Below are 20043 nucleotides of genomic sequence, written 5' to 3' on the forward strand. Positions count from 1 at the left end.
ACCACCTCAAACTTCACATCCTACTTCATAAATTGCAGACTTTAAATATGTGCAGTTATTGTATATAAATGATGCTCCAATAAAGCTATGGAGAGAGGGGGGAAAGTCCACCCATTCTTATGGTCCTAGCCTTTTATCTTTTTAAAAGACACTTATTTATTTTATTTATTTGGCTGTATGATGCTGTGAAAGTGCTGCACTCAATATGCCAGCAAATTTGGAAAACTCAGCAGTGGCCACAGGACTGGAAAAGGTCAGTTTTCATTCCAATCCCAAAGAAAGGCAATGCCAAAGAATGCGCAAACTACCACACAATTGCACTCATCTCACATGCTAGTAAAGTAATGCTTAAAATTCTCCAAGCCAGGCTTCAGCAATACGTGAACCATGAACTTCCAGATGTTCAAGCTGGTTTTAGAAAAGGCAGAGGAACCAGAGATCAAATTGCCAACATCCGCTGGATCATCAAAAAAGCAAGAGAGTTCCAGAAAAACATCGATTTCTGCTTTATTGACTAGGCCAAAGCCTTCGACTGTGTGGATCACAATAAACTGTGGAAAATTCTGAAAGAGATGGGAATACCAGACCACCTGACCTGCCTCTTGAGAAACCTATATGCAGGTCAGGAAGCAACAGTTAGAACTGGACATGGAACAACAGACTGGTTCCAAATAGGAAAAGAAGTACGTCAAGGCTGTATATCCCTGCTTATTTAACTTATATGCAGAGTACATCATGAGAAACCCTGGGCTGGAGGAAGCACAAGCTGGAATCAAGATTGCCGGGAGAAATATCAATAACCCCAGATATGCAGATGATACCACCCTGATGGCAGAAAGTGAAGAGGAACTAAAAAGCCTCTTGATGAAAGTGAAAGAGGAGAGTGAAAAAGTTGACTTAAAGCTCAACATTCAGAAAACTAAGATCATGGCATCCAGTCCCATCACTTCATGGGAAATAGATGGGGAAACAGTGGAAACAGCGTCAGACTTTATTTTGGGGGGCTCTAAAATCACTGCAGACGGTGACTGCAGTCATGAAATTGAAAGACACTTACTCCTTGGAAGGCAAGTTATGACCAACCTAGATAGCATATTGAAAAGCAGAGACATTACTTTGCCAACAAAGGTCTGTCTAGTCAAGGCTATGGTTTTTCCTGTGGTCATGTATGGATGTGAGAGTTTGACTGTGAAGAAAGCTGAGCGCCGAAGAATTGATGCTTTTGAACTGTGGTGTTGGAGAAGACTCTTGAGAGTCCCTTGGACTGCAAGAAGATCCAACCAGTCCATCCTAAAAGAGATCAGTCCTGGGTGTTCATCGGAAGGACTGATGCTGAAGCTGAAACTCCAATTCTTTGGCCACCTCATGGGAAGAGTTGACTCATTGGCAAAGACCATGATGCTGGGAGGGATTGGGAGCAGGAGGAGAAGGGGCCGACAGAGGATGAGATGGCTGGATGGTATCACCGACTCGATGGATATGAGTTTGGGTAAACGTCAGGAGTTGGTGATGGACAGGGAGGCCTGGTGTGCTGCAATTCATGGGGTTGCAAAGAGTCGGACATGACTGAGCAACTGAACTGAACTGAACCAGGTCTTAATTGCTTCCCAGATGGCTCCAATGGTAGAGAATTCACCTGCCAATGCAGGAAATGTAAGAGACAACCCAGGGTTCCATCCTTGGGTTGGAAACATCCCCTGGAGGCAACCCACTCCAGTATTCTTTCCTGGAGAATCCCATGGACAGAGGAGCCTGGAGGGCTGAGGTCCACGGGGTTGCAAAGAGTCGGACATGACTGAAACAAATTAGCACTGTCTTAATTGCAGTACTTGGGATCTCCCATCTTTGTTGCAGTATGTAGGATCTTTAGTTGTGGCATGTGGGATTTAGTTCCCTGGCCAGGGGTCAAATCTACCGCCCCTGCATTGAGAGCATTGAGTCTTAGCCACTGGACCACCAGGGAAATCCCTAGCCCTCTCTGGACAATTGGGAGATGCTGCTGCTGGGCTTCTTCTCTGCCAGGCACTGCCATCTTTTCTGGGGAAAAGATATGGGACTCGATAGAACTGTGTCTCATCACCTCTGCCTCTTCTAACCTGATCCACCGTCTCTAGTCTGGACTACCCAATGGCCTACTGCAGCTCCCCTGCTTCCAGTCCTGCCTCCCTTCTACCCCTGCTGCAATGGCTCCCCATCCCGCTCCAAGGACAAGCCCAGGATTGTTATTATTAATACAATAGCCTCTCCTTATCTGCTGTTTCGCTTTCTGTGGTTTCAGTTACCCACAGTCAACAGCAATCTTGAAAATATCAAATGGAAGGTTACAGGGATAAACAGTTTATAAGTTTTTAAGTTGCATGCCGTTCTGAGCAGCATGATGATATCCTGCTCTGTCCTGCCTGGAAAGTAACTCACCCCTTTGTCCAGGGGTGGGTAGTAGCCCTCTGGTTATCAGGTCAATTGTCATGGTATTGCAGTGCCTGCATTCCAGTAAGCTTGCATTACTGGATCCAGCACTTGCATTCCCTTACTATACTTAGCAATGATCCCAAAGCATAAGAACACTGATGCTGGCAATCCCAATAGGCCACAGAGAAGTTGTAAAGTGCTTCCTTTAAGTGAAAAGGTGAACGTTCTCAACTTAGTATGGAAAGAAAAAGAGCTGTATGCCAATGTTTCTAACATCTATGGTAAGAACAAATCTTCTACCTGTGAAGTCGTGAAGAAGGAAAAAGAAATTTAAGCTAGTTTTGCTGTTGCACCTCAAACTCCAAATGTTACGGTGACAGTGAGTGATAAGTGGTTAGTTAAGATAGGCAAGGTACGAAATCTGTACAATATGATACTTTAAGAGAGAAACCAGAACTCTTATTATGGTATAACTGTTATATTTTATTATTAGTTATAGTTGTTAATCTCTTACTGTGCCTAATTTATAAATTCAGCTTCATCATAGGTATGGATGTATAGGAGAAAACACAATCTACATAGGGTTCAGTACTGTCCATGGTTTCAGGAAACCAGAGGGTCTTGGAAGGCATCCCCTGTCGATGGGGGGGGGCCTCCTGTTCCCAGGTGGTGTTAGTGGTAAAGAACAGTCTGCCAGTTCAGGAGATGTAAGAGACCCAGGTTTTATCCCTGGGTTGGGAAGATCCCCTGGAGGAGGGCATGGCCACTCACTCCAGTATTCTTGCCTGGAGAATCCCATGGACAGAGGAGCCTGGAGGGCTACAGTCCATGGACTCACGAAGAGTTGGATGCAACAGAGCAACTTAGCACATACTGTAGCAGTGTTAGAAGGTCCTATCTTCTGCCACCTAGTCTTCTGACCCCTAGTCTTCCAGTCTGTCTTCACCTCTATTACTTCACCTCTTCTCTGCCTCTCTTCCATCCATACTTGTTGCTTCTGAAACATCCCAAAGTCATGTCCCATCTCTGAGTCTTCACAATTCATTCATATGCTCCTCCCAATCTTTGCTCCAAGGTTACCCAACTGAAGGAAGGCTAACTTTCCTATTTAAAACTGTAAGCCTGTGCCTTACCTTTGCAATATATATAAGCTTATTTGTTTCTTTCCTGTCTCTCCTTGCTAAAACATAGCTCCACGAGGGCAACAATTTTTGTTCACTGTCATATTCTCAGTATCTAGAAGAGTGCTTGGCAAACAGTAGATGCGTACTGTTAATTGAATAAATAATTGCATGGGGGTTAAAAAAATGTGACTTATAAGATCAAACAAGTTTTACTGAGCAGTGGAAGTGACTTCAGAAACAACGAACACAGATATGGCATGACACGCTGAAATAAACAAGATCAAATGAGCTTTGAGACCTTAGACAGGGATGCTGTGAGGCTAAGGGGAAAAAAAAATTTTTTTTTAAGTTATGAGTGCTCTAAAACTTCTAGCTGTAATTATAACCTAGCTTTTCCTGGTCTCAAAGACAGCTAGGAAGTATAAAGCTACTCACTTTGAAATAAAGACTTAAGAATTATGGAAACAAATGTCCACGCTTCAGTGGATTCAGCTTTCCCAGGGTCAGAGACATGGGATCGAACCCATGTTTCCTGTGTCTCGTGCATCTCCTGCATTGGCAGGCAAATTCTTTACCACTGAACCACCAGGGAAGCCCAGCTATACTGTAGAGGTAGGAAATACCCGCTCACAAAGCATTTAGCCTTAGCTGTTAGGACTCTGAAGCCAGATGGTCTGAGTTCAAATCCTAGCTCTACTGATCATAGCTGTATAACCATGGAAAAGTTCACCATCCTCCTGCACCTCAGTTTCCTCATATGTAAAATGAGGATAACAGTAGTACTTCATTCACAGAGTTACAAAAATAACATCAGTAAATAAATGTAAAGTGCTTCTACCAGTGCCTGGCACACAGTAGGTGCTCAATAAATGAGGGCTCCCAGTATTGCTACTATTATGAGATCGAGTTCTGGGAACTTTGGGGATTAAGAACACAAAGGAATTACCCTGCCCCTATAGATCTGCATTCTGCAGTTCCCTCGTCTAGGTGATAAGCGCAAGGATGAAGCTTTATGTACTTAGGTTTATTTGTATAGTTTATCAGTCTTAACTACTCCCAACCACAGAAACAGTCATTAAAAATTTTCATTCCTCTCCACAAGATATTCTAGGTTTCAAAAACTATTTGATCACCCACGCTCTGGGAGTACAATAGGACTATTAAACAAAAAGGCTGAGAGCATGCAGGAGCACAAAGACATCTTTGTAGCTGTTTGAGCTATCACATACCACTGCCTCGGTTTCAGAGAGTTGCCTCCTTAAGAAAGAAACTAGCAAACTCCATTGTTCGTTAACATCAGAGTTCTTGGATGTGATAGTTCTTAAATCCCTGGCAAGACCTTATTAAAGATCAGAGGTTCGCGGTTCTTTCCATTAGGAAAGCATCAAATCTCCTGCAAGCAATTTTCCTAGGTCAGCATCATTATTTGAGATGCCAGTGAAACTAGTAAATTTTCTAACTGCTAAACTAGTTCCTTGATCCTGGCCAAAGACCAAAGGTAAAGGTGGAAAACATTTTAGCTATCCAGAGGAAATTTTTGAGACTGGGAAATGGTAAGATAGAGAGCAAGCAAGGACAGTTTCTTTTTGAAAATCCCTTTTCTAAAACAGTTGTCTTAGTAAATAAGAGTCAAATAACAACAAAATCCAATTAAAAAACAAGCTTTCAGGAAACAATGGCCCTTAAAAGTTCCAGTTGATTCCCGATGGTATATCTAGAACTCTGGTTTTCCAAGCATTTTTCAGTGAACAAGAAGAGAGAAACTGGCAAAAGAGCTAATGGCTGTTCTTCGGTCACCCAGTTGTGTCCGACTCTTTGCAACCCCATGGACTGCAGCATGCCAGGCCTCCCTCTCCATCACCAAAAGAGCTAACACTACGTCTTATATTCCTTTGCCAAATGATCAGGCAAAGAAGTCAGCAAAGGTCACTCTGTCCTTGATTTGCCCACCTACCTTTTTTATAATCCTGTTCTGAAAAACACTGGGGACCTTCAAAACACAGAACCTGAACAATCAGAGAAGGAAAATTTGTGCAGACCACAGAAAAGGTAGCCTGTGATCTTTGCTCCAAGGGCACCAGGTTTCAGAAACTGCAAGAACAGGCTGGCCACAGAAACCCTCTCAGGTCTAAAACTGCAGAACTGATGGGGGCGAGGGGGGCGGGCTAGAGATACTCCTGAAAATAAAGGTCTGTCAGCTTATAAAACCCACCTCAGCTGTTTCTGATGAGGAAGAACAGTAGTCAAAACTGGAGGAAGCCAAGAACAAGTCCACAGTTGACAAATCACTCCCTTCAAGACAGCAATGTCAATTGTAATAAAACGTTTTGGCAAGACTGGAAATGTACACCTGTGGGAACCTGGAAGGATTTGACAGATTTTTGTTTTCCTGGCCCTTTATCAGCAAGTCAATTATAACAACTGTACAATCTACTCTGAGCTTTAGAAAAAGGCAGCTGGGTGTGTGAAACCAAGATGCGGCTCTCCAGGGCTTGGGAAAGACAATGACAAGCAGCACTTACGAGGGAAAATATTCTGAGCACAGGATAACAATGAGCCAAATAGCACAAATGGATGAGAAAGAAGCATTTTCTGTAGGTATATGGGCGCAGCAAACCTTAGAAGGACACACATCTACGTACACACACACACACACAAACACACGCACGCATATCCGATCATATCTCCAGAGCCTGCGCGACTCTGGTCATGTTATGTTCGGGGCTGCTTCTTCATAGAGCAGACTGTACCTTCACAGCTATAACTGTACACTGCCACCGCTGACCTGTCCACCAGATTTTCATCATGATGCCAGCTCACGGCCATTTTCCCCATGCCAAAATACGGTTCCTCTTTCAGGTATGGCATCTTCTGGGGATCCATGAAATTCAACAAAGTGACGTTGTACGCTGCTCGGTTCTTCATGTCAATCTCATCGTGCCCGTCAAAGGAGGACCCCATGCCAACCCTGGGGAAATCTGGACCTATGCACACTGGCACGGCATCGATGTTGGCTTTCTCCTTGGCAGCAAGCTCTTCCAAAGCCTGGATGGTCTCTACCTGCAGGTAGCTGTTGAGCTTGAGGAACGTTTGACAGGCGGCAGCTATTTCGGCCTCATTGTACTTTGCATCAGAGCCTTTCACGGGCCAGGGTACCGTGAAGAGCCTGGTGTTCAGGTACTTGTAGGTGCAGCCGGGGTTACCGATGAGGATGCGAGAGACTGGAGTGAGCAAGTCTTTGCCCTGGATCCTCACCAGATCCCGAAATAAACAGCCGTGCTTGTGCAGCGTGAGAAAGGCTTGTTGAACCTCTTTATGGAGCAACTCAGGCACGCTGGCAGCTTCTCGGAGAATTAGTTTAGGATATTTCAGTTGCCACTAGAACAAAAGCAAAGCAAAAATATGTGTTTATGGAGAGCTATAATTTTATTATTTCAAAAGTGTGTTTCTTCATAAGCCTCAGGAGAATAAAAAGACTGTCAGGGGTATTTCTAAACACATATCTCTCTAGCCTAAAATAGAAAACTAAGTCATCAACTCTCCACCAAAGAGTTTTAGGTCCAAGCTCCATTACAGACAATTCTAAACAAAAGTTTATGAGTTTGAGAAAACTCCAGGAGACAGTGAAGGACAGGGAAGCCTGGCGTGCTGCAGTCCATGGGGTTGCAAAGAGTCAGACAAGACTGAGCGACTGAACAGCAACAACATAAATAAAACGATAATAATGATTTGGTCTTTGGTCTTCCAAGCTCCCTCTGTGACCATTTCTCCCCACCCTCAACCTGTCTTCCAGCTTTGGCCTTCCAAAACAACACAACCTGATTAATTGCTGCTTAACACCTGTTTTTAAGGGCTTACCAAGTGTTGTGTACTATTCAAAATGATTTATACATACCAACTCATTTACTTCTTACAACTTTATGTGGAGGTACTATTACTAATATTATCTCCAGGTCATAGATGAGAATACTGAGGCAGAGAGACATTCCAAAAACTTGGGGACTTCTCTGGTGGTCCAGTGGTTAAGATTCCACACTTCCAATGCAGGGGTCATGGGTTCAATTCCTGCTCAGGGAACTAAGATCCCACATGGCACATGGCACAGCCAAATTAAAAAAATAATAAATAAAATAAATAAAAACTCGCCCAAAGTCACAAGGACTGATAATAGGAGAGCTGGAATTTAAAACCTGCAAGCTTCAGAGTCAAGCTCCAGAAGCATGAGCTCTTAACCACAAGATTGCACAGCCTCTCAATAAATGAAAAACTGGCTTCTGCTTCAATGCTTTCACTGAAAGAGAAATAACTTTTCTTTGTGAGTCAGACACTGAGTCCCATGAACACAAAAGCCATGATAGTTTTGCTTCCAACTATAATATGAGTACCCAGGATGTACTCAGTAAATACTGGCTGAATGAATAGATGAGACATCCCACTGCAATTTAGAAAGATGTAATAATTCTACTGGTTTCACCAGAGGAGAGCACTATAAGATAATGTCCTCCCATAACATGGAAACACAGGGATTTATTGATGCAGTTTAGGACTTCATTCACTTTTCAGCCAATCAGCTCCCTGATTCTACACAGTGAAATTGAGTTTTTTTCAAACCAAAGCCCAGGATCTCACATTACCCCCAGAAAGTGTCATCTGACTGGTGCCTTTTCAGTATTGTACTGCCTACCATTTTTGACAGTTTTCTTCTACATCTTCATTCAGTAATCATTTATATGCTCAACAGGGCAAGACCATTTATTTTTCCATACATTTTTTTCATTCAATGTATGTCTGTAGAGCATATACCACACACTACACAGAAATAAGGTTCCTGGCCTCACAGAGCTTTTTATTATACCAAATCATACAAACGAAGAACGATTCCAAGTTGTCTTAAGTCCTTGGACAGAAACAAATGAGTGGAAAATCTGTCATTGGAGAAGGAAAGATATTCTTGGAGCCAGCCTATAGACTGAGCTCTTTAGGAAAAGAAGGTACAGGCCGTGAGATGAACTAGAGAAAGACCTTCCATGAAGAGGGACCGAAACCTACAAAGACACTGAGGATGGAGACCAGCCTATTCTAGAGACAAAAATAAGACCTGTTTTACCAAAGCAAAAGAGCCCAAGGCAGAGTGACTTGCACTAAAGATGAAGAGGAAGGCACAGCTGGATCACACAGAGCCTGGGAAGGCAAAGTAAGGACTCTAGATATCACTCTTGAGTGCGCTGGAGGACGTCAAAGGGCAAAGAACAATTTGATTTATGTTGTGTTTGTTTTTTTTTTAATTTGGGGTAAAGTTGCTTTACAATGTTGTGTTCGTTTCTGCTGTATAACAAAGTGAAGCAGCTATATACATACGTATATCCTCTCCCTCTTGGATCTCCCTCCCACCAAGCCCTCATCCCATCAATCTAGGTCACCAGAGAGCACCAGGCAGCGCTCCCTGTGTTACATGGTTGATTTACATTTCATAAAAATCACTCTTAATTAAAATAGTGGGCATGGATTGGAAAGAGGCAAATGTCAAAGTGGAAAACTCTGCTGCTATTACAACCATCCAGGAGAAAAATGATAATGGGTCTGGATTAGAGACGGAGATAAATGAACAGGTAAAACATGTATCTTGTAGGCAGATCAAATGGAAACACTATGAATTAGCTGTGAGGAATTAAGAAGGGAAAAAAGTGGCAGATGACTTTTCCAGACTCTGGACTTAATAACTGAACAGTTTTCTGGGTTTTTTATTTGTTTGCTGTTTCAAATATTTATATGGCTGCACCAGGTCAAGATCTTCAGTTGTGGCATGTGAATTCTTAGTTGCGGCACGTGGGATCTAGTTCCCTGACCAGGGGCTGAGCCTGGGCTCCCTGCACTGGAAGCGAGGAGTCTTAGCCACTGGACCACCAGGGAAGTCCCAATTTACTATTTCTTTTTAAATAAGAAAGACTGAGGTAAAGCAAAACAGGTAGAAGGACAGGAAGGAATGAGGAGCTTTACTCTGAAGCTATAGCCAAGAAGATGGCAACAAAATCTTCAGGTGGAAATAAGGAGGCAACTGCAGACATACATCAGGATCTCAGAGGAGAGTGTGGCCAGGGAACTTAAGGGGGGTGCCATCAGCACGCCACACAGTTGATTTTTAAAGAATGGGAATGACTGAGGTCTCCTAAGGGAACAGCACAAACCCAGAAGGAAACCCGAAGCCACTTCCTGAGTCACAAAGACTCAGCAAAGGAGAACTTTGAGGTGGAAAACCAGGAGAGTGTATGAATGCAAAAGCCAAGAAGAGAGGAGCATTTCAAGAAAGATGGACACGTCAACTATGTCAGCTTCCCCTAAGAGACAAAGTGACATGGGGAAAAAATTATCCACTAGACTGAAAAGCATGAAAATCACTGATGACAATGACCAGGGTCATTTCAACAGAGTGAGGGGGACAAGAGCCTGATGGGGGTCAGCTGGGGATGAAAGAGGAGGTGGCAGAGATGGCATTTGTCTGTTGGCATGGTTTTGCTACGGTAGGGAAGAGCAAAACAGACTTGATGCAGGGGAAGGCTAGACCACGGGGCGACTTTTGACAATGGAAGAGAAAAAGGTACACTAGGGTTTGTCAGCGTGCTCAGGGGAACGACAGGGGAAGAAGAAGATGGTACAGAAGACAGGGTGACTGACTACAGGAGCAAAGTCGCTGAGCACTTGAGCAGGGGGATATCTAATGGAGGATGGACATTCAGGGAGGGTTTATTTGAGTAAGGGACCTGGAGGATGAGAAGGATCTGCCAGGTACAAAGTTGGGGGAAAGAGAATGCCTTGAAGGGGAAGTACTGAAGTCCTGGGCTCTTGAGGCCAAAGAAAAAGAAGCACGTGTGATCCAAGGCAAGAGGAACAAGAGTTACCAGTGAAAAAAAAAACTTTTTTAATACTTTCCCATGTCATTATTATTGTTATATTTTTAGTGTTGTTTTTAATGTTAAGGTATTTATATGTGATCCTCATATGGTTATGTGAATTTCCCAGGTCTTTAGAGTTATAATTCCCCTGTGTTAAATATAACTTCATTAGTCTCTAGGCCCAATCTGCATTGAACAATAGCAGCGAGAGTGTATGCGTGTGTATTATTTCCAGGCTTCTTCCTCTCTCAGTCCCAGAGGGAGTGTGTTTCAAAACCAAGTTCCTGGGAACAATCTTCCTTTCCTTTAATGTTTTATACTAAGGATTATTTAAAGAACACTGGAATTGTTAAGAAAGTACGGAGAAACTTCCTTTTAATCACTGCTGCTAGCTAACTGTGCTTCCAGTATACTGAGGCCTCAGGGACCTTGCTCAGAGAGTAGCCAGTTTAGCAATAAAATTAGGGTTACTGCTCATGGCTCCAGAATGTTCTGTCTCTTGTTTATTGGATTATGCTGCACTCCTCATGGGCTGTGTAAACAGAAAGTATGTCTCTGTGCCTGCTGTTCTACTGGGATAAACGAGGTATAGAAGCCAGAACTCCTAAATGGATCCTGGCAGTCTCCGTGGTAGTGCACAGCGATGCCACCTAACCTGCTGCCTGTCACTCTGCAATCAGATCTAACACAGGCTCTCTGCAAAGCAGGGTAGTCCTACCATGCTTTCCTAGTCACTGCCCCACATTTAGATTTGAGTGATTCATCCCCCTCCTCTGTGCTTCCTCAAACTTACTGCATCCCTTCTACTATGCCTTGCCTTCCTGATCAGGCAGAATAGAGTAGATAACGCTGGAGTGACAGAAAGCCCTCAAATCTTAGTGGCTTCACCCAGTGATATTGATCATTTTACATACTGTTTGCGGGCTGGCAGAGAATTACTGTCCAGTAAAGCAGTAACTCAGGGATCCAAGCAGCCACCAAGTGGTTATGCTGAAAGGGAAAAGAGGGTTTGGCAGGGTCTGGCACTGCCAGTGAAACACTCCAGGCTAGAAGTGACGGCCGCCTTCTATCACTGGACAGAGACAGTCACGTGTTTCATCCAGGATGAGAGGACCGGAAGTGTAATTCTGCAGAGTCGGGTGATGGGGAAGGGGTGGAGAACCGTTTGGCAATCAGCTCTAAGGATCGGCACACATTCTGAACTAGTGATTCATTTCAGATTTTCATTGAACTGCCCCTCCTTCATCTCTGCAATGCCCCCTGACACTCACTCATCTGCCTATTATCAAATTTACAGTCTTATCTGAATGCAAGTCTGCTTCTCTTTCCAGCCTATTTCAGAATTGCTGCTGTTGTTGTTCAGTTGCTAAGTCGTATCCCACTTTGCAACCCCATCAGGCCCATCAGGCTCCTCTGTAAGTAACACATTTTAAAAGGATTTTTTAGAATATGTTTTAGAGCTAATGCTGTATGAGAAATTAGTAACAATATATTTAGACAATAGGGTCATAGTTTCATACAAAGAAAAATGGTATATGTGAAAATAAGAAAAGAAGATTTGGAAAAAAACAGAGCCAAAATTTTCTGGTAGTTCTCTCTGGGTAATGCACTTGGATGTAAGTTTAATTTTTTTCTTTAGACATCTGTATAATTTTCAAATTTTCAAAAATAAATGCAGAACACTTCTTAAATCAGAAAAGATGTTACATTTGAAAATTCTTAATTTCAAATAGCTAATTCTTAATTTCGAATAATACAACATCTCTTGCATGTGCCAGGAGGTTCTTTTTGATGACTCTAAATTTTCAAAATATTTCAAGATATCTTCTGCTGCTGCCGCCACTAAGTCACTTCAGTCATGTCTGACTCTGTGCGACGCCACAGACAGCAGCCCACCAGGCTCCGCTGTCCCTGGGATTCTCTAGGTAAGAGTACTGGAGTGGGGTGCCATTGCCTTCTCCGCAAGATATCTTCTGGTACTGTCTAAATCTGACTTGGCATGTTGCTCAATGCTCTAGGAAATTTTGATTTTACCACAAGGAATACAAATAACAATAACTAACTAATTTTGTCATAATCTGCAAAAATGCAGGAGAAAACTTCTCCAAACCTAAATTTAAATATCCTCTCTTATTATCTATGACATAATTAGATGGGTGCTTGACACATAAAAGTGCCATGAAGCGCTTGTTAAATTTTTCTTTAAAGACAACAATGGGTAAAGAAATGCACATTAAATATTGTAATTCAAGAAATGAACACTAGATGAATTTTAGAAAAGAATTGAACATTAAATAATTTAATATTAATTCTTTAAACAATGGGTAAAGAAATGAACATTAAATATTGTAATTCAAGAAATGAACATTAGATGAATTTTGGAAAAGAATTGAACATTAAATAATTTAATATTAATTCACTCCATCAAACAAATAAGTCCACTTTCCATTTTGGACAGGTACAAGTAGAACATCAGATATCACACAATAATTTGGAACACCTGTTGGCAGATTTTCAAATACGTTAGAATTTTTGGTTGTTATTTAATGCCATTAAAGTTTTTCCAGGGAGTGTACGGTTATGTAATTATAATATTAGCAGTTATCTGGTCACATAATACATTCCTTAAGATCTATAAAAGATTCTATGACATAAATGATGAATACATATTAAAAGTTTAGTAAGTATTTGGAAAGGTATTTTTCTAATTGAAGTACAGTTGATTTACAATATTGTGTTAGTTTCAAGTATATAGCAAAGTGATTCAGTTTTTTATATATATATATATGTTATATGTATTATTTTTCAGATTATTTTCCAATATAGGCTATCATAAGATATTGAATACAGTTCCCTGAGCTATGCACTGTGTCCTTGCTGTTTATCTATTTTATTATAGTAGTGTAATTCCTAATTTATCCCTCCCCCTATGGCGTTTGTTTTCTGTGTCTGTCAGTCTATTTCTGTTTTGTAAACTGGAAAGGTATTTTAGATATAAGTTGCCAACATGCCAGACCTTTATCAAGGGCTGAAAGATATGGAATGTTAGCTTCTCTGGAGCATAAGCTTTATTTTCTACCTATTTTAAACCATTATATAAAAATTCTCCTTCTTCCTCTTATATCAAGGGATGGTTCTGAAAGAATTTCATCATATGCTGAAGTCAAGACATGGTATTGAATAAGGTACCAGTTCACAGGAGGCTCTCCTAAACGAAGACCAATGGAACTCAACCTTTCCTAGAGTGAAATAAAATTTAAAACCTTCAAGTGATCTGGGAAATGGACTTCATTTAACTGCCAGGACACTCTGATTTCATGGGAGTATATTTCTAATCTGGCTGTTAATAAATTTTGCCAGTTAACACTTTATTTTGCACTCTATAGAAATTCACACTATATCAATCACAATATTTTCTACAAGATTTTCACTGTAAATTACGTATGACTTGGCAGCCATCCCAGGACAAATGGGCTAGACACTTATTTGGTCCAGCCCCCCGGCTGCAAGATGCTGAGCTGTCTCCCAAAGGAGGCGGGCGATCTTCCCAAGGCACTGCCTAAGCCTTGCAACAGTTCCCACAAAGAGTCTTGTGAACACGCTACAAAGTACACTACAAACTGAGACAACATGTCGGTTCACTCATTCATTCAGTAGTTCATTTTGAATTTATTTAGAATTTACTGAATATTTATTTGTACCAAACACTGCATAAAGTGCCATAAATATAATGATAAAAACAAGTTAGGTCCCATTTTATAGCATCTCATAGTTTAACAGTAGAAATAGAAATAAGAACCAAGAGTTAGAGATCTCAGACTTTTCACAACAGAAGTATGAATATACTACTCTGGGAGCAGGGAATAAATGATTAGGAATGGAGTCTGGAAAATCCTTCCACAAACAAAATTGTTCTTTGTGGTGCGCATGTGCTCAGTCATGTCTGACTCCTGTGACCCCCTGGACTGTAGCCCGCTGGGCTTCTCTGTCCATGGGATTCTCCAGGCAAGGATACTAGAGTGGGTTGCCATGCCCTCCTCCAGGGGATCTTCCCAACCCAGGGATGGAACTGCCACCCACATGGAAGATGGATTCTTTACCATCTGAGCACCAGGGAAGCCCATATATGTGTGTGTATATATATATACACACACATACTATATTTAGTATATATTTATACACTATGAATATAAACTATATACACTTCATTGTTGTTGTCTAGCTGCTAAATTGTGTCTGATTCTTTGCAACCCCACGGACTGTAGCCCACCAGGCTCCTCTGTCCATGGGATTTCCCAGGCAAGAATACTGGAGTGGGTTGCCCTTTCCTTCTCCAGGGGATCTCTCTGACCCACGGATTGAACCCACGTCTCCTGCATTTCAGGCAGATTCTTTACCACTAAGCCACCAAAGAAGCACCATATAGTTCATTATGCATATGTATATAGAGAGTATTTTATTTATTCATTAATTACTTGTTTATTTAGTAAAATATATTTATTTTATAGTTTAGATTGTGTATTGCTGTATTATGGTGTATTCATGCATTTTAGAATGTGATACGTGCTATGGAGAAAAACAAACCCAAGTAAGTAGGATAGGAGCGTCAGGGCTGAATTTTACACAGGATGGGCAGAGGAGGCTTCTGATGAGGTGACATCTGAGCCAAGGAAGGCAAGAAATGAGCACACAAGCCCTGCAGACACCTGGGGGCAAAGAGAGTTCCAGGCTGAGGAACGTTAAGTGCAAAGGCCTTGGGGCAAGAGTGTGCTCGGTTTATTCCAGGAAGAGCTAGAATGCCAGAGTGGGAGGGGAGGGGCCAGGGCAAGCAGGAAATGAGGGGAGGGAAGTCAGAGACAGGTTTTGCCATGCTCCGTAAGTAACCATCAGGACTTAGGCTTTTACTCTGAAAAGATGGGAAGCCATGAAGGGCTTTGAGCAAGAAAATCTAATGAGCTGCTCTATTTATTTATTTTTGATGTGGACTATTTCTAAGTCTTTATTGAGTTTGCTACAACATTGCTTCTGTTTTATCTTCTGGTTTTCTGGTCCCAAGGCATGTGGAAACCCACCTCCCTGACCAGGGCTCGAACCCGCACCCCCTGGATTGGAAGGCAAACCACTGGACCACCGAGGAAGCATGAGTTGATTTATGCTTTAAGAAGAAAACTACTACTGATGCTGTGTTAAAACAAACTGGACATGGAGGCAAAAGAAATTAGGAAACCACTGCAACCACTCAAGAGAGGGAAACGGAGGCAGCTTTTGCCACAATGCACGTGGCAGCGGTAGTGAAAAGCGCTCTGATATTGAAAATAACACAAGTGGGACTTCCTGGTATCAACACAGAAGAGACTTAAGTAAGGAAAACTTTAAGGATGAGTAGATGCTCACCAGATAGAAAAGGGGCTGAGGGTACTCTAGACCCAGGGGACAAGAGACACAAGAGCATGAAAGGATGGCAGGGCACGGTAGAGCCAAGAGCTAGTGAGAAACTCTGTCTGACCGGAGCTGGAGGCTGGTCACAACATCAGGCAAAGCAGTGGAGACTAGACCAGCAGAGGTAATTTGGGACCACAGCATATGCAGAGGAGTTTGGACTTGACCTCAGAGGCAAGAGAGACCCAACCAAATTTACAAAGCAAGGAATGACAAGTCTGCCATATTTGGGGGCTTCCCTGGTGGCTCAGTTGGTAAAGAATCTGCCTGCAATGTAGGAGACCCAGTGGTACAGTTCATGGAGTCGCAAAGAGTCAGACACAATTGAAGCGACTTAGCACGTACGCAACCTATTCCAAAACAGAACTCTCTTTTTATCATTAATATATTCTGTTAACTCTCAAAAAGAAAAAATGTGAGATTCTGAAAAATTAGAACTGCCAGGGCCCAGGCAGTAAACAAGGTCTGGAAGGCATGAAGAGAAGCTGAGGACTGCAAAGGCCGGATTTGAACAACAGGAGCAGGGGTAATGTCACTAGAGAAGGGAATGCAAGGCAGGATCCCTGTAAAACCTAAGTCATATCCTATCATTCTTGTGCTCCAAACCCTGTCATGTCTTCCCATCTCACTCAAAGTCATGGCCAGTGTTCTCACTGTGGACAGCAAATTCCTGCAGAATCGGGCCACCATGCTCCGATCTCATTTCCTTCTACGCCCTCCAACTCTGTCACTCCCCACCAGATGTGTCAGCCTCAGCTGGATGTCCTCAAACGTATCTTAGAGGCTTTGCTGTTAACTCCGTCCAGAAGCGATGAAGTGTTAAGTCGCTTCAATCGTGTCTGACTCTTTGCGACCCTATGGACTGTAGCCTGCCAAAAGGGTTCCTCTGTCCATGGGATTCTCCAGGCAAGAATACTGGAGTGGGTTGCCATGCCCTTCTCCAACGGATATCCCAGGGACCAAACTGGTATCTCTTAAGTCCCCTGCATTGGTAGGCAGGTTCTTTACCACTAGCGCCACTTGGGAAGCCAAGGCTAAGTACATTTGTTTAACTAAGTAACAAATTCATGGACTTCCCCAGTGGCTCAGCAGTAAAGAATCCACCTGCAATGCAAGAGATGCAGGTTCGATCCCTGGGTTGGGAAGATCCCCTGGATGAGGGCACGGCAACCCAGTGCAGTATTCTTGCCTGGAGAATCCTGTGGACAGAAGAGCCTGGGGGGCTACAGTCTGTAGGATCACAAAGAGTCAGACATGACAGCAACTGAGCACACACACAATGAATTCATATAGATCATGAGTAGTTCAATGTCCCTGCAAGACTTTCAGGTAGAACCACCCCCAGTGAGGTGGACTGAGAGCATCGCAAGTTATGAGGGAGAAAAGGGATGGACACAGAGGCATGGGATCATCGGGATAAAATCAGAGCAATTCCAGAATCACCAGGAGATACAGAAGGGCAGCACTTAGTTAAACTGAGGACCCAGACAGTCTCAATCCCAGCCTTTGACACTTCATGCTTATTTTTAAACCTCTCGGTGCCTCTGAGTTTCATCTCTAAAAAAAAAAATTTTTTAAATATTCATTTATTTGGTTGCCACATGTGGGATCTACTTCCCTGACTAGAGATAGAACCAGGGTCCCTGCACTGGAAGCATGGAGTATTAGCCACTGGACCACGAGGGAAGTTCCTAGAGTAGGGTTTTTAAAACAACCTGCCTCAGAGTGTCAATGATAAGATTTAAATGAGCAAATACATGTAAAGCACTGAGATAACACTGACACGTAGAAAGTAGCACCTGCCTGCTTATTAAGTCACTTCAGTCGTGTCCGACTCTGCGACCCTGTAGACTGTAGCCTGCCAGGTTCCTTTGTCCATGGGATTCTCCAGGCAAGAATACTGGAGTGGGTTGCCGCCCCCTCCCCCAGGAAATCTTCCAACCCAGGGATCAAACCCCTGTCTCCTGCATTGATGGCAGATTCTTTACCACTGAGCCACCAGAGAAGCCCACACAAGGAAAGCACAGAATGAATGAAAATAACAGGGAATGCTAAGAAGGGTGGCGCTGTCTCTGGATAAGGGGGACAGACCTCCCATATCTAGAATCCAGAGGTTATTTTCAATGGAATCCACTTCCCTGTGCTCTGCAGTAAACCAAAAGAGGTCCTCTGGCTCTTCCGCTTGGAGTTTGTTACTGTTGCTGTTTTCTTTCATTGGTTTTCTCTATAGTCTTAATCAGAACAAACAAAAAAAAAACTTCTTTGAAGGCACTGTGAATTTGATCAAGGCATACTGGGAGGCAAACAGTGTGGCAGAAAGAGTCTGGGTCTTCACAGTCAGAAAAATCTGGGATGAACTGCAGCTCTGTCTCTCAGATACGGAGCTTAGTCTGTCCTGATTTGTAAAAGAGGAAGTCAGTATCTCTATCTCAAGCAATCGAAGCCTGAAGAAGAGGAAGTTGGTGAATCTGTAATTGTGGAATGAATGCAAGAGGCTGCTGTGTGGATGAAATGTGACAAGCATTCAGAAAACGTTGAGCACAGTCCCTGGCACGCCGGCAGGAAGGGTCAATAAACAGACCCAATCTGGAAACTGCAGAAAGTCTTGTTTTGATGACTAGCAGCTGGGTTGGCATTCCTGTGGCTAGGACCTGTGTAAGGGACTCAGTGTCAGGGCTGAACTTTCTATTCACTCGTGTCATTAAAAAGTATTTTCACTTCATCTTTTAAGAGAAGAGATTTACTGGACTAAGGTTTGGTTGAAACACTCCATTATTACATGGTGCACTTAAAGCGATTAGATATTGGTATCAGGTTTGTTGTGGGTCTTAGCAAGATAAAAGCCAAGCCTTGAGAGTTGTTCTGTTTGCCCTGGCGTCTCCTTTCCTGGTTCAGGGTATGTCTGGCTGAGAACACCTGGGCTAACCTTGGTGTTTAATTCTTTGTGCACAACTTCTGCCATACAAAAGCTAAAGTGGGTCAGCGGCTGCTTTGTAACAGTGTGTGTTATCGTGTACCAAAAAGTTCCTATCTATGAAAATATTAGCAAGGATTTAAGAACTGATTACACTTGGAGGGTTTACCTGTTTTAAGGGTACTTTTTCAAATTATTTTTTTCTTGATTACCAAAGAATACGTGATCATTTAGATAATTTGGAAAACTAGAAAAGCTCAAAAGAGAAAAGACTACTAGTGTGGGATATAACATTTCTATATAAATCCTGTAGATTATTATAGATACCACCTCCCTGAGGAGGAGTAAACAAAACTCAAATCACACCAAATATTATTACACGTCATGCCTTTTTTAAAACGAACTAGGGACTTCCCTAATGTTCCAGTGGCTTTGTGCTCCCAAGGGAGGGGACCCAGGTTCGATCCCTGATTAGGGAACTAGATCCCACATGCTGCAACTAAAGATCCCACATGCTGCAAACAGGACCTGGCACAGCCAAATGATACATAAATATTTACTAAAAATAAATAAAGAACTAATGCCTACAGTAATTCATTCATCCATTCAAGCAAACTAATTAAATACCTACTAGGTGCCAGGCCCGTATATATCACAGTACAGAAAATGAGAGAGAGGAGCATGAAAAAAAATCATTACAATTCAGTTCAGTTCAGTGGCTCAATCGTGTCTAGCTCTTTGTTACCCCATGAACTGCAGCACGCCAGGCCTCTCTGTCCATCAGCAACTCCTGGAGTTCACCCAAACCCATGTCCATCGAGTCGGTGATGCCATCCAATCATCTCATCCTCTGTCATCCCCTTCTCCTCCTGCCCTCAATCTTTCCCAGCATCAGGGTCTTTTCCAATGAGTCAGCTCTTCGCATCAGGTGGCCAAAGTACTGGAGTTTCAGCTTCAACATCAGTCCTTCCAATGAACACCCAGGACTGATCTCCTTTAGGATGGACTGGTTGGATCTCCTTGCAGTCCAAGGGACTCTCAAGAATCTTCTCCAACACCACAGTTCAAAAGCATCAATTCTTCGGGGCTCAGCTTTCTTTATAGTCCAATTTCACATCCATACACGACTACTGGAAAAACCATAGACTTGACTAGACGGACCTTTGTTGGCAAAGTAATGTCTCTGCTTTTCAATATGCTGTCTAGGTTAGTCATAACTTGCCTTCCAAAGAGTAAGCGTCTTTTAATTTCATGACTGCAATCACCA

General features: G+C 42.7%; 1 protein-coding gene across 4 annotated transcripts in view; it reads right to left on the reverse strand.

The window, feature by feature from the left end:
• The window catches only part of FTO (FTO alpha-ketoglutarate dependent dioxygenase), a 423247-nt gene that overhangs the window by 289082 nt on the left and 114122 nt on the right, over window positions 1–20043 (reverse strand). For all 4 annotated transcript variants that reach the window (XM_005890937.2, XM_070388423.1, XM_070388422.1 and 1 more), the window contains one exon: window positions 6284–6911. In XM_005890937.2, coding sequence (XP_005890999.1) covers window positions 6284–6911 — 628 coding nt within the window. The remainder of the gene's footprint in view (window positions 1–6283; window positions 6912–20043) is intronic.

Source organism: Bos mutus, chromosome 18 (genome assembly GCF_027580195.1).
Source record: "Bos mutus isolate GX-2022 chromosome 18, NWIPB_WYAK_1.1, whole genome shotgun sequence".
Taxonomy (NCBI): Eukaryota; Metazoa; Chordata; class Mammalia; order Artiodactyla; family Bovidae; genus Bos; species Bos mutus.